The following is a 15,427-nucleotide window of genomic DNA, read 5'->3' on the forward strand; positions in this document are numbered from 1 at the left end:
TTTCTGCTAAAAAACAGGGTTTTCTAACGATTCTCCAAGGAGAAAATAAACAAAGTGGAAATGAAACAAGCCTGTTTTCAAGCCTGTTTTCTTTTTGATTTTCATATCTCTTTCCTGGCACAGACTGGATGAATCTGCACTACAATTTGCCTCCACATTTTACCCACTTTTCTTTTACCCCCCAGCATCTCTCTCTCCTTCTTGTTCATAATGACTTCCAACCACTCTCCGATTCCTTGCAACCCACTCTTTACTCCCTTTTTACCTTCCGCCATCTTTCTTACTGACAATCTGATCTTCAACACCAGCTTGCTTCTCTAACACTGCAGAAATGTCCATCTTCATAGGTCATGCAATGTCCTATTGTATTGAAGGAATAAATCTGCATTTTAAAAAGAAAAGGAGATATTTCCTTTAAACTGATAAAACAGGATTATAAATAAGCATTTTGTTAAAATCATTCGTTATCAAACTAAGTGACCTGTGATGATGGATATTGCAGTCCTGGATTAGTAATGAATGAAATTTTCTCTATTTCCCTCTTTGTGTTGTTTGCTAATGCTTTGCCGTTGTTACAGATCATGTCAATGGACATTGCACTAGCCCCACCTCCCAGCCCTTGGCAGGGAAGCCTCGCGTCCCAATGGGTCCTGAGGGGCCACGGCTTACCCGCAGAGGCCCTGGCCGACCGCCCTTCCGCAAGGCCCAGTCTGCTGCTTGCATGGAGATCTCTTTGCCTGTGTCCCACACTGAAGGTGTGTGCTTGTCTTCCCAACCCCCCCCCCATCCCTAAACCTCTCTAACATGTTCTCCCTCCCAACAAGTGCATGCCTTCCTCTCACCCTGGGGTAAGTGGTTTAAGGCCTGATACATAGTTAACACAAGGCAAGCATATGCTAATGCAAGTTAGCAACTTACAAACTCAAATCATCAGGAGCAGATGCTAGTGGGTTAGACTGTCCTTCCCAAGCAGCGGCCATCCAATCGAAATATAGCAACCATAACATGTCAGGTCTGTTAACCACTGGATCTCTCTACATGTTGAAGCAGTGTATATGGTGCTGCAGTAAGAGTTAAACCTGCACTGTAAAGCAGGGGTTCCCATACTAGGGGGTAAGGACCCCCCTGGGGGTCAGAAGATGATTTCCATAAATAAATAGAAATTAAAACACTTTTTGAAATAGCATATTTTAACCATAATTTTAAGAAGAGTTGAATATTAAATGCCATACAAATAAAAAATCAGTCATCTGATTTTCTTCTACCTCACGTGACCCCTTAAGTGATTATGACAGATGAGCGAAAGAATCAGTTACATTAGGTGAATTTAGAGAACCACAGGAAACCTTGCAGTATGTGCATGTTGGTGACAAAGCTTTGAACTAGTTCAAATGAATATCAATAAAAAAGTTGTTTACCTTCTCAAGAAACTTTACCAGATATTCTCTCTCAGAATACACAGCTAAAATACTTGTTTGACTATTACCATTTTAGAAATGGGTGGGGTTTGATGAATGATCAATTTATTCAATTGGCCACTTAAAATCTCTAGATGTGATAGTTGGAAATCAGGCAATAGGTGTTGACGGTGAGAACATGAAGATTATGGCTGCTGTAGGTTTACACTAACAGCAGCTACTTCCACATTAAGCAGTGTGTGAGCTACTTTGCTACTTCAAACATATATTTTCTGCAGCTTGCATTAGCATTACAACATTTGGACTACAGGATGCAAGAAAGAGCTCTTGCATTGTGCCTCTTAATACTATTGCCTGTGTCGACTATGTCCCAGCCCTGAAGGTTTGTGCAATTTTTAAGTGTATTAACTGATTAACATAGATTTCTTCAATGCCTGTTATTCTTTTTTAATCCTCTGCATCAAATTTTTGCAACTATTTCACTTTAACAGCAGCACTGAGGTGTTAGAAATGAATGTTGCGTTTTTTCTCCCCGTTCAGTCATATAGTTCGGTGAAGTAACATTTTCAGTAATTTTCTTTCTCTTTTGGTTAATAGATTGTAGATGTTTTAATTAAAGGAGCTCACATGAGGTTTGTATAGTGTGGCCACACTGTCCAACTTTCTCATAATCCACAAAGTTTTGAGCCGAGGGAGGCGTACCATCACCGTTTATATAGTTTATGTCCTTGTGTGTGAATATATACAATGTCTTTGTATTGCAGTTCATGCTCTTTTTTTGTCCAGATTCGAATAGCCCTTTCAACATGCATACACATAAAAGTAGTTCATGACGAACATTGGAGCCCAATTTGCACTCTGGCATTTTGACATTTTATTCACACCCTGACTTTGACTTGCACTGCCTGGAAATGGATTTGCCAAGCGGGCCTCATATACCCATGATTAGTGAAGTATTTGCGTGGGTGTGGTGTGTGTTTTGAGTGTGTAAATATGTCCCTCTGTCTCTGTGTGTGTGATGCCTAAAGGTATTTGTTATCGCTGCTGTATTCAGGGTTTAAGTGGGGTCTGAAAAAATCGACCGCACATTTTTCATTGCCAGTAAAAAAGCTAATAATTGAATGTGTTGTCAAGTAAAGACTTAAAATGACACTCCAAGCAGCGTCATTTTAAGATTTTGACCTCAGAACCGACACAGAAAATGGCCTCTGTCGGAAATGTGCAACAACATTTAATCACACAGTATGAAATCTTGCACTTAGTCTGTCATTTCAGGCATCACTGCAGGACATCTATTTACTTTGAATAAACAATATCCTCTCAGACGAAAGTGAGACACATCTGCCGTCTTGACACTTTCCTGTAATATTGGACCTTTGATTCCCCCATCAGGCAAATCGGTGAGGTGACTGTAGCTGCAAATTTGTAGATTTCCTTTGTTTTGACGGTGGTGGAAATAAAAGTGGGGACGGCAGACAATGGCCAGTGACTGCAGCTTGAGGAAGAGGATGATTCCTAAAAACTGACAAACACAATGATTGGCCGAACATTTTAATGCTCTAATTTGATTTTTTTGCTCGAGGCTGTTTCAGTTTAACAAATCTCATTGTCTTCTACTGCTACTGTGTAAAGCTTTAGAATTATAAAGGTATCTAATCTGGGCCTTTGTCCGATTGTGCAAATTGTAAGTGGTTCGAACAAACATGCTGGTGTAAGATATTGATATAAGATATTGATATTGATATTGATTGAAAAATAATCAGAATAAGTGCAGTGTTGCTTGTTGAGCCTCAGTTGATCCTTTACAATTCTGCAATTAGATTCCCTCTGCCATCTTCATCAACCTCATTATACCACATTGACCTGGAGCCAGGGGAGAAGAAATGTTTCATCAACATAAGCTGAATGTTTTATTAAAGCCACCACCTGGGCTACAGCTGCAACAGCAACCACACCAGTGCAGACAAAAGAATACATTTATTTGCCACAGCTTTAAGGCATATTTGAAAATATCCATAAAACAGGTTGACAGACTTTGTGAGCAATTTAATATGAGACCTTATACTAACCATAGGCTATCCTAGCATTGTATTACAGATGTCAGCTTCTGCCATGTAAGATTCAGAGTCCGTAGAATGGCACCAATCACCGGGTCATGTTACCTAGATACAAAATGACAATTGAGGGACGTGAACTCATCACGAAATCCATTTTTCAATCAAACCCTGCGTTTAGACATCCACTGAATAAATGCTTGACCTAAATTATATTTAACAATATTCAACAATCTGTCTCACACTAAAGAAGAATGTCAGCATCTCTCCAGAGACAGCAGCCTCACATCTGTGTGCCTGAGTGGTACAATCTGTGCTCCTGCTCAAATGTGCTGAGGAAGCTTGGATAGAGTGGCTGCGGCTTTAAACGATTTACAGTGGTCACCACTATCCAGAATGTCACATGGTATGACATGAGGGTAAATTGTCTTGTGTTCAAAGTCCATGATATGGTATTGGACCCAGTTAAATTGTCTTTTATATCAAAGCCATCTTTGACTTTCCCAGACTGGACACTTCACCAGTTTTCCTCTTGTGCCACCAAATTGTCAACTTGGCACACGAGATATTACATAATCTAACAGGCAGCTCTTGATAGTGGATACCTGCCATATACAACTACCAGGGCTTTAGAACAGTATTGAGAACTTGATCCGATGCTGTTGGATTTGCATATTAAACAGAGTTACACATTGAGTGCAGATTAAACCGTCCATGCTTGTCCACGGTTTGATATTCTTTGGCACATTTGTGCTGTTTAAATCAAAAATGTGCACGCAGTTGTACACACTTAGACTTTGTAGTATTGTATACTCACAAGATATCATAGATGGACGTAAGTTAGATTACCAACACATTTATTTTTAGCTGGGTTTCTTGGCTGTTGTAGTCAAGTACAGAAGGAAATACAATGATTTCGATGTCAAAATGTCTAAAACAGTGTGGGAGGAAATAAGTTGAAAAATCAAGAATAGCCACTATCTGCACTATAGCTTTAATGTGCTGTTATTCATTCATTTCATTTCTCAGCAGACCGTTGCATATTCACTGACTGTCGCCTACCTTGGGCGCTGTTGTTTATCAGTTGCACTGGGTTACCACAGTGAAGAGCCAGCAGGATCACTGGAATAATTAAAGGTCAACAAGCAGTGAGAGAGATGAGCCCGATGTTAATGAGGCCTGCATTCCAGGAGAGGAGACAGAGGAGGGAAATGGCAAGGGAAGCCAAACTGAATATACAGTAACCACATCACTGCCTGCTAGATCGGTTAGGCAGCACAACAATTAAATATTGAAGATGTAATGGTATGATAACATTAGATTTGCCTGTGGAACTTTAAGAAGAGGAACACCTGTAAGATAGTGTGTGTGTTGTTATTAAGTAAAGAGAGGAGTGTACCCTTTGATTTAAATTTAACTCACAAACAATATATTAGGTAATAGTATCTCATAATGTGCACACACAGGTAAATGAAGGAGTAAAACTAAAATATATTTCTCTGTGCACAGTGCTATGGTGACTCAGTAACTACCTGGCCAGATGCTGAAGAGGCTTTCAAAAGACGTTCTGTTCTGCACCTCCGCACACCCACATAAAAAACCAAACCTGAAACCACACACCTGATATTGTTATAAAAACAGTCCCTGTTGAATCTCTGCATTTCAGTACCTTGTTTTTATGGGTCAAACATTTATCAATTCCAAATTAAATGCACAATTCTCCACAGTCATCGGTGGTACATAGATATGACAAGGGGTTCAGTAGCAGTCTCCATGTGTCTGTCCTCGTCTCTCCAAAGCGTGTGGATGTATCTGCGTGTACCACTGAATCTGGCACACTGTCCGTCTCACCGCCTCATCGTCTGCCTCTTCTTATCACCCTCTGACACTGCCTCACCTGGCTCTAAAGCTCCCTGTGAAGCAGCCCCCACCCCAGGGGTCCCTGTGTCCTGCCAGTGTACCACTCTGCCTGACTTTCATTAGCCAGCCCCCCACAGGCTCTGTCACACAGCGTAAACACACCCCAGTGACAAACAGCAAAAACCGAGCTGCTGCTACCGAGACTCACAGCAGAAGGCTGTTTCGTCTCTGTGGCTGCCAGCAGCGTGTGCAGCAGTGTTGTCACGATACCAGAATTTTTCACTAAACTGCTGATCTGATACTGTGGTAAAGCAGAAACACAAATCCAACAACAAGAATTTGCATTCTTGACGTCTTTATCTGAGTTTCCATGTCCCTTTTGTGTTAAATTGAGTTTTGCTTTGCTCTTGTTGGTGTTGAGATGGTGTTTAGAGAGAAGATGGATTTTTGAGTAAAGGTTGTGTGGCCACAAGAAACGTAGCCTCTTTTTCAGTCACTCTCTCTTTCTGTCTCTGTTAATATTTCAAGGAATCTCTCAGTCAAACTCAGCTGCATCTTTCTCTCTTCCCCTTTCTTTCATCCTCTGGTACTGCTGTCCATCATGTCTGGTTCTTTGCTGGGTGGCTATGTGTGTGCACCCATGTGTGTGTGTGTGTGTGTGTGTGTGTGTGTGTGTATTGATTTCTCTGGGTCATGGCCGGTGTGTTTTGTCCGACGGGTTTCATGTTGTGGTGGGGGACGAATAGGTTATGCGTCGAGGAGGGCGATGCTTCAGCAGTTTCACGGAGTCACTATGTACTCCCACGACGAGCACCACATCACCAGCCCCTACTGCTGGAGCGAGAGAGGTAAGGGGGCCTCGGCCACAAACCCATCAAACCGCTGTCCTGCTGACTGATACACGTTTGTCCGTCCCTCCGTCAGTCAGCATGTCCTTCCCTCCGTCAGTCAGTATGTCCGTCCCTCCGTTAGTCAGTATGTCCGTCCCGTGGCCCTGTTCTGTCTGAAACATGCCTAGAAGTGCTCTCGTCCTGAGGTGTAAGGGCGGCTGTGATGCCATCTTTATATAGCAGCAGTTTAAAGTGTGTGTTTTGCAGTCAGCATACTTTTTTGGCACACAGCAGTTGTTGTTACATAAACTCTGCATTCTGTAATGCTTGCCGGGGAAGGCAGTACTCCACATTGCCTGGCTTTGAATTATTCAGAAATGCAGCACTACAGAAATACTTTTTTGATGGATTCTTAAAGTACACAATGGAGGACGTGAATGGACAGCACTAAAATAGAGTTAAAGGTGTTTTCTGGGTTCCGTGCAGTGTGTGTATGTGTGGCATTCTCGTGTGTGTGTGTGTGTGTGTGTGTGTGTGTGTGTCTGTCTCTCAGTGTGTGTATCGTCAGGCCGCTGAACAGTGAGTAGAACCAGCAGTCTCAATTAAAGACAACAGAAGTGTTTCTGTGTACACAGGCGTGTGAAAATAAGGTTTCCGTCTTGTCGTGCCCTCGTAATGTTTGATCACTTTTCTTCTCAGTGTGTCACCTCTCATTGGCATTTCCCTGTTTGTTCCAGCGTTTTACATGACACACGGTCTGCACACGAATCATGTTTGACTTTTATAGTATTTATCTTTTGCACTGCGTATCACTCTCTCTCCTTACACACAGAATTCCTTTTTCTATTTAACTTCTCGTCCCCTCATATCACCTATCCGTCTTCTTCGTCCATCTCGTTGCTGCCATAAATTTCTGTCCTCCAACACTATTTTCTCTTTCTTCTGTCTTCTCTTTCCATTCCTTCTCTTGTCACTGCTTCATGTCTCTCTTCTATCGCATCGTTTCCGCCTGTGTTTGGTGGCTGCTGCAGAAAGCCGTGAAAACTCCTTCAGCCGCTCGCGCAGCTCCAGCGTGTCCAGCATCGACCGAGACACCAAAGAGGCAATCACCACGCTGCAGTTTGGAGAGTCCTACGGGCGCAAGAGTGATGCCCTGCCTACCCCGTGTTTGTGGGTGGGCACCAGCTTAGGCGTGGTCGTGCTCATCCCGATGTCCATTCCTACTGACCAGGAGGAGAGGATGGAGGAGCCGGTCACCATTGGCCCCAGTGGTAAGTACAAGGGTTTCATCAGAGGTGTCATGTACCTTACTCAGGTTCTTAGTAAATGTAGTTGTTTGTGCAGGGATTCTTACTTTTCTGGTTTGCACTGGTGTTTAAGATCTCAGTAATACTTTGGTGTGTACAATGTTATCACAAATGCATGTAATCAAAGACCTTTAAAAGTAGAGTAAGTAGAGCACATACTTCCACTAAGGCCCAATGTTCCTTTAAATTCAAGTTGAATCAAATTGCATACACTCACAGCATAGCTTGTCCCCTAAATATGTCAGATTGACTGTCAAAAACATCTTGTCTCACAATGTTAAAGAAAGTGAAAATGGGTTCTTTCTTGGTCCATGACCCATCCTACCGTCAAGTCTCACGGAGATCAGTTTAATAGTTTTTACGAATCCTGCTGAGAAACAGACAAATAAACAAACGCATAACCCCCTTGATGAAGATAATAACACTGATAAGTTGCACAGCCTACATCTATTATCAGCCAAAAAATTAAGAGGATAAATAAAGTTAAGAAGAATTATTTCAGTATATTAAATATTATATACATTTTATCATGTTTTAATTTGACCAGTATTTTGTGTTTTGCATGTGAGAGGTTTATTCAACATCTAATAAACCGAATCAAAGTGAGTTATGTTTTGGACCTTACTTGATGGACGATTGGGAGCAGTGCAACTAAATGATCAATAGTATCATCTAATAAAGTTGATATGGTGAATGTTGAAATAAAAACAATAACTTAAATAAATATCCAGCAGATATGGAGCAACATTAGAGTTCATTTAAAGTCATGTTTCTAAAGATCAAGTAGAATTTAAACATGTAAATGATAACTGTATGATGTAAATGTCTAGATAGTTAACTGAAAACACTGCATATGTTTTAATTAATTAATGAATTAACTCATGCACTGACTTCCCTTCTTAACCTTACACTATCATCTGATCCATGGCAGTAAGATATTAGCCAGAGTGAACTGTTCAGTCAGTAAAAAGCCATCTTGAATTTGATTGGTTTTCATGTATAGTGTTGCCATCCAACAGCGAACAGCACAGCTCCAAACCAACATGGTCACATTGCAGCAATGAGCCTTTTGTATTTTCTTTGTTTCCCTTATGAATGGGATGTGAAGCCGTTTCAGAAACAATGACATAGTGCTCAAAAAACCACAAGACTCTGATCTGAAGTAAAACATTAGCTTCTCTTTCAACACCACTTGTATGTTTGACACAAAACATCCACTCAGACAAATGAGACATTTCAGTGCAAAACAAGGCTTTTAGAATAAGAGCAGGCAATTTCCTCAGGAATTAAATGTGCCGTTGCGAGCACCACTCGAAGGCTCAACTCTCCCCAGGTCCTGCTCATACTAGAAAGCTTCTAAAATGTCATTAGTCTCAATTAGAGGGGGAGTTTGTTGTCATGGAGAAACTCTTGACGGGCATTTGTCATGCATGGTGTCACATTGACTTAATTCTGCACTCAGAGCAAGGATGGATTTTACAGCTTTGTCGTGTTTGCACTCTGACTAAACAAAACTGAGCCTGTGAATTAACACATCACCAGTCCAGGAGCCCCGCTGTGTGAGGAAAAAGGTCTCTCGTCTCAGGGTATAAACATCAATTGAACCAAAAATTCAGGCCCTTTGAAGCAGCAGCTGTTCTCTGGAGACCAAATGTACAAGAAGCGAGCTTTTTACTGGAAGGTCACAGATCCTGTTCCAAGGAAAAACTGGCGAAGAGAGAAGCGTGGATTGCTGAGCTCTCTGTGTGCTGCTGTGGATTTCCTCTGGAGAGAGTGAATCGTCTCTAACGCAACAAATGATGTGATGCCAATCCCATTCTAATAATAATGAAAACAAAAATAACTTTATTTATATAGCACCTTTTTAAAACAGCCATCACAAAGAGGACAAATAAAAACAAGAAAACAAGATAAGAAACTAATTAATACAATGTCATTTAAAAAGTATTTGTTTGTATTTGATCATAAAAAATCTAAAATCAAAGACAGCAGATAAAACAATACAACATCAATTACAAGTAATGGCAAAAGAAAATTATAAAATAAATATAATTTTAGGCTAAAAAGAAAAAAAGTAAATCTGTTCTGTAAAAGTACGATTTGAGAGATGATTTTTTTTTAACAGACAATAAAGTTTCAAGTCTGTGTTCCCGGGTAAACTAACAGAGGATTGAATAGTCAAGTTTATAAGTAAAAACCAATTCATCTCAGCATTATGTGTATTATTCTCATATGTTCAAACACCAGGTTGCTATGGAGATAAGTGACTTCTTTTCATTTATATCCTACACTTTTTGTGATAGTCGTCTTTGGCTTCGGACAATTTAGGTCTCCTCTCTTGTCTCAACCTAAACACTTGCAGGAATGGTCCTGATGCTGAAGGGCTCAGTGCTGCGCTTTGGCTTCTTGGACTGCATGGGGGCGGTCATTCAGAGCCCTTACGAGACTTGGAGGGACCTCAACGCCCCAGAGGACCCCGATCGACCGCGGAGGCGCAAGCTGGTCCACTTTTCACCGTCGTCGTCCCAGGACGCCTGCGGGGACGGACATCTGGCCGTGGTTTGCTCGGAGAGGCAGGCCAAAGTGTTCTTGATGCCCTCGCAGTCTTGCCTCTTTGTCCACAACATCACAGAGTCGTCATTTGTGCTGCGAGCTGACGTGGTGTCGGTGTGTAACAGCGTGTGCCTGGCCTGCTTTTGTGCCAACGGTCACATCATGACACTCAGGTACACAGACAGCTGCAACAATGTAAAAATAGTGAAGGAGTCTGAATATATGAATGCACTGAAGTGGTGGCACATTTTGTGCAACAAAGTTTTGATACATTTGTGATATAAATTGTGATAAATCCTGATTTTTGATTAGATTAATTTAGATTTGATAATCACAACTATTATATTTCTGTTAACGTGTTGTTTCTGTGGTGTGGTTTACTGTGCAGTGTTTTTTTCATATAGATGTTCCTGCATGTTATCTAACTCGTCTCTTTCTTCTTGCCTAGTTTGCCCAGTCTTAGACCGCTGATGGATGTCAATTACCTGCCTCTGACAGACATGCGCATCGCAAGAACCTTTTGCTTCACCAATGGGGGTCAGGCTCTGTATCTCAGCTCCCCGACAGAGATCCAGAGAATTACATACAGCCAGGAGATGTGTGACAACCTGCAGGTCAGCACCGCAGTTGGTGTGTGTGTGTGTGTGTGTGTGTGTGTGTGTGTGTGTGTGTGTGTGTGTGTGTGTGTGTGTGTGTGTGTGTGTGTGTGTGTGTGTCTCTCTGAACCCAGTCATATTCATAGAGGTGTTTATTCTCAACAACCATCACTGCACTCTCAGTAAAGATCACATGTCAGTGGAGCTGTGAAAATGATGTTGCCATAGTGCCACCTACAGGCAAAAAGTGGTTGGTTACTTACATTATGGTTCTCACTGTCAATAGTGTGATTAACAATTGTTGGTGCTATGTGCCTTGTGCACAATTGGAAATAATTGTGTGATAAAAAAGGTTTGTATCAATTGCTGAGAATTCTTTGATTTTGTTCATGTTTATTATTTGCAGGAAATGCTCGGAGAGCTGTTTACACCAATAGAAACGCCAGAAGCCCAGAACAGAGGTTTTCTAAAGGGCTTCTTTGGAGGAAACGCCAACACCTTCGACAGAGAGGAGCTCTGTGCGTTTATTTTTTTATTTTTTCTCAATGTAAAGTGCTTGATTTCAGTGTGTGCTAATTCACTCAAAAGATGACATAAGTGATAATCATATAAGAATCATGAGGTCTCATATTTTCAAGGGTTAACTGTGCAATTAGCTAAGGGTTGTGTGATTCTGCTTTACATTTCTCCATCGCTTTCTCTCTTTACTTTGAACCTGATGTTGTTGACAGTCGGTGAGGCAGCAGCTGGGAAGGCGTCCCGCAGTCTGGCTCAGCACATCCCTGGACAGGGGGGGATGGAGGGCATGAAGGTGGCAGCGGGCGGAGCAGTGGGGGATCTGGCTCGGGCCCGTATCGCTCTGGATGAGAGAGGCCAGAGACTGGGGGAGCTGGAGGAACGCACCGCTCTCATGATGACCAGTGCAGAAACCTTCTCCAAACACGCTCATGAGGTGAACACAAGAACTCTTATGGTTGTTATTTATAAACTAAATATGTATGATTTAAAAAATCTTACTCTTGGTCTAAATATGAGTTAATGAATACTGAAGTACAATTAAGATAAGATAAAAGTTTAAGCATGAAACTAAATAAAAACTAAACAAACTAAAGTGGAATACTGGTATACATTTTTGTTAAATGAATCTCAGCTTAACCAGGTGAGTCCGTATATGGAGGTTTGACCCCGACTGCAGCAGCAGCTGATTCTGTTACAGTCCAGCTCTTTGCTGCCTGTCTTCCTTCCTTCCTCCCTCTTTTCCCATTTTACACTTGTGCTGTCCTAACAATTAAGGCAAAAAATGTTAGCTTTAAAAAAACAGACATAACTTTGTAAATGGTACAAAAATACTGTGTTAATATTGAATTTGAAGATCAGAGCGGATGGAAGCTAATATGTGAAATTCCACCAAACAAGCTTAATTAGTTTCAGCTCATTCTCTTTTTTAGTATGTTGTATAGTTTTCTAGTAATCATGGTTTATGCCTCAAAACCAAAATTATTGTGACAGTTCACCATCACAGTCTCTTTCATTTCCTCCTACACTGATGTTTGTTTGTTTCAGAAGTAGACAAGGATTTGTTTATTATTTATCACAAAAACCTTGTCCCTGGCATTAAGTAAAGTCGTGATAACTTTGTCATCACTGACCGTTAGTGATTTTGTCTTTTCACAGCTGATGCTTAAGTGCAAGGACAAGAAGTGGTACCAGTTCTAATAGCAGCAGGACAGAGGGCGGAGGCTGCCCTGGGACTGCTGAGAGCTTCATGCCGGGACAGGGACTTTCACTCTACCAATGGGAGCAATTAAAAGAGAGACTCAAGAGTGACTTTGTCTTTACGGCTTGTGGACTGGCTATGTGTGCAGCACTGTCACCTTGTTGAATGACGGGGACGGGCTAGTTCCTTAGTTCCTTGTCTAGTCACACTGTGATGAGGAAAGAGAGACGGTGGCGACGTTTTAAGGACGTGGGAATATCCGGCAAATGTGTATGTGTGTGTGTGCGTGCGTGTGTGTGTGTGTGTGTGTGTATGGTTGGATTTTCTGGACCTCACTGTGTAGATACTCAAAAGTTAAGAAACCAACAACAATGCATGAAACAAAAATGGATGACTATTAAAAATATCCAACTGCCATATTAAAAAGCAGCATGCTACTTTAACAGGAGATACAAAAAAAGTTTTATTTAATAATGTAAGCCAACAACAGAAACTATAAAAAACTTTATATTTTTTGAAATACTGACAAAAAATATATATATATATAAAAAGGGAAATGTATACCTGCATTGCTATTAAGCCAAAAGTTGTGTTCCTTTCCCTTTATTTATTTTTACTTTTTCAGTTCATTTTGTGTTCTCAGTTTCAGCAAATATTACTTGACACAATATAAATGCACATACTTAGCTTTCTCTAAACACACTTAGCATAGCGCTAAAACTTTGTTATTACCAATTACTCTGGGCTGCACAGTGCAAACACAAATCAGTAGTATTTACACTTAACTCTGCACAGTCTGATCACACACATTTATTTTCACTTTACGGCTGCTGCTACATAAAAGCATTAAACAATAATGAGAATATCTCGCTCCCCAACTATAATTGTATGAAAACAGCAGAGAGCAGATTGATATGAGACGGACACGAAGGCTGAAAGACAGTTTAAAGTGTATTCTGGACACAGTGTGTTTATATCTATACAAACATATATACTATTCTCGTGCCATAAAAAAACAAGATGGGTGAATCTACTTACTGTAAATAAACAAAGAGCTAAAGACTAGTGAGTATTCATCATGTGTTTCCTGTTGATCAGAACAGATGAGAGAAAGTTCTTGGCCATAGAGGGCATTTATCAAAGTCCTTTTTTCTTTTGGAAAATAAAATCAAAATATATATATATATATACAGTATATGAGGGTGTTTTTTATTATTTCTTGGGTTGTCAATCGTTCGCCATTTGAGTCATTAGCTGCCTTTGTCGAGTATACAAGTTTAGTGGGCCATTAGGTTGTGTGTGTGTGTGTGTGTGTGTGAGTGTGTGTGTGGGTGTGTGTGTGTGTGTGTTAGTGTTACAGTGAGAGAGCGCCAACAAATGTTCAAGCAGACTCTTTCTCTGCCAAAGCAATCAAAAATGAATGACACCCTCCCGTCTATCTCTCCCTCGGTCCTCAAAGTTGTGGTGTGTGTGTTTTCAAGCGTAGAAGCGGAGTGGTCCTCGGGAACACAAAGAGGAGAGCTGGAATCACGTCAGTTTAAACGCTCGTGAGTTTCAGGAGAAGTAAGAGTATTTTTTTTTCCAGTGATGTTCAGATGTTGAGTCAGTGAAGAAACTATGTACATGTGTAAAACATTTGCAACAATTTCAACTGAAGGCAAATATGTTTGATTTTTATTTCCGTTCAATATCGTTCTTGATGACTATATCCTCTTGTTACAGTCTTATATTTGATGGTGAAAGGCCTCTCAACCGGAGGCTTTTGTATGTGAAAAACGACAAATGTTCCATGATACATTGTTGTGTATCATATTGTGATTGTGTTGTACATGTCAATGGGTAGCCACACGACATGTTAAAACAGCATTAACTGAAGGGGATATTTTGTACTTGTGCATTCGTCTGTATTTTGAATCGATCTGAAAAGCTGAACGGGGATTATTGATATCTTATCTCTCACACATCAGGCCTTTATGCGCACAAGCATTAACTCATGTGACGCATTGTGTCTTGATCACGTTGACGTCACTCCCAAGTAAAATACGCGCAGTGACACGCATACTCAAAAAATCCCAGACCCGGGTGAATCCGCTTCGTCATTTCAGACTACTTCCTGTCAGTTGAGGCTTAATTAAAAGGCCTTCAAACCCATTTGTTTTCGCCTGAAATCCAGAAGCAGAGCCTCAGGGATTTCAGTGAATATACCTGACTGGATTGAATGGGATGTCTTCAACATGACAAAAGAAATGATACATTTTTCTTCTATCTCTGTACCGTCAATGAGATTTGTGTTCAGTGCAGTTCTGTCAATGGCGGAGAAAACACATAAAAAGAAAAACCACAAAACCAAAAGAAAATTGATTAAAAAAATAAATAAATCAGACTTCTACTGACAGGGTGTTTTGTTAGTATGTTTTTGTTTTTTATATTAACTGTACAGTTCAATCTTGGGTGAAAGGTGAAACAAAAAAAGAAGAAGACACTCTTGGGATATTTTTCTCTGTATGTGTTGTACCTGTTACTGCTGGTACTGTATCTGGTATTCTGGCTCTGTCTAAATCACTGGGACTCTGTAGTTCTTCTTCACACTGTCGTATCCTGAAAAAGGCATTTCTCTGGTTTTCTCAATGATGGCAGCAAAGTTTGTCTTATTTAAATGGATTCTACCACTTTTTGTTCTTATTGATATTATACTAGTGTATTAGAAAATTACTTGGCAAAAAAAAAAAAAGAACTGAAAATATGTTGATGCAAAAGCTGAAATAAACATTGATTGATGTACACAGTTGAGAGCTAAGTTTCACTGGTCGCTTTATATAGAATTGTGTATAATAAGTGCAAATCAGTGTTTCATGTGTGGGGATTATTACCTTCTTGTTTCAGAGCCTCTATATCAACGACCATTTTACCAGTTGTTCCCAGGACGTTTTACTCTTAATAATACAGACAAAGTTATTTACCACAATAAGTTATGCTGTGTAATCCTGTACCTTGAATTTACACAGATAATGGGGTGTCCTCCATATTTGCTCATCATAAAGCCCATCGGTGAAATGTAACTAAGTGTATTTACTCTACTAGTTTACTTATTT

The 15,427-nt window shown here is 40.5% G+C and overlaps 1 protein-coding gene across 15 annotated transcripts in view; it reads left to right on the top strand.

The window, feature by feature from the left end:
- stxbp5l (syntaxin binding protein 5L) overlaps positions 1-15,125 on the top strand; it is a 121,918-nt gene extending 106,793 nt beyond the window's left edge. For 7 of the 15 annotated variants that reach the window (XM_020089623.2, XM_069532791.1, XM_069532793.1 and 4 more), the window contains 8 exons: positions 579-755; positions 6,079-6,180; positions 7,194-7,433; positions 9,832-10,195; positions 10,471-10,636; positions 11,025-11,136; positions 11,350-11,570; positions 12,293-15,125. In XM_020089623.2, the coding sequence (XP_019945182.1) occupies positions 579-755; positions 6,079-6,180; positions 7,194-7,433; positions 9,832-10,195; positions 10,471-10,636; positions 11,025-11,136; positions 11,350-11,570; positions 12,293-12,334 (1,424 nt within the window). In that variant the 3' untranslated portion in view covers positions 12,335-15,125. The remainder of the gene's footprint in view (positions 1-578; positions 756-6,078; positions 6,181-7,193; positions 7,434-9,831; positions 10,196-10,470; positions 10,637-11,024; positions 11,137-11,349; positions 11,571-12,292) is intronic. The other 8 variants (XM_069532795.1, XM_069532796.1, XM_020089631.2 and 5 more) reach the window with 2 other exon arrangements.
- The last annotated feature ends 302 nt before the right edge of the window (positions 15,126-15,427 follow it).

Source organism: Paralichthys olivaceus, chromosome 10, assembly GCF_024713975.1.
Source record: "Paralichthys olivaceus isolate ysfri-2021 chromosome 10, ASM2471397v2, whole genome shotgun sequence".
Lineage (NCBI taxonomy): Eukaryota > Metazoa > Chordata > Actinopteri > Pleuronectiformes > Paralichthyidae > Paralichthys > Paralichthys olivaceus.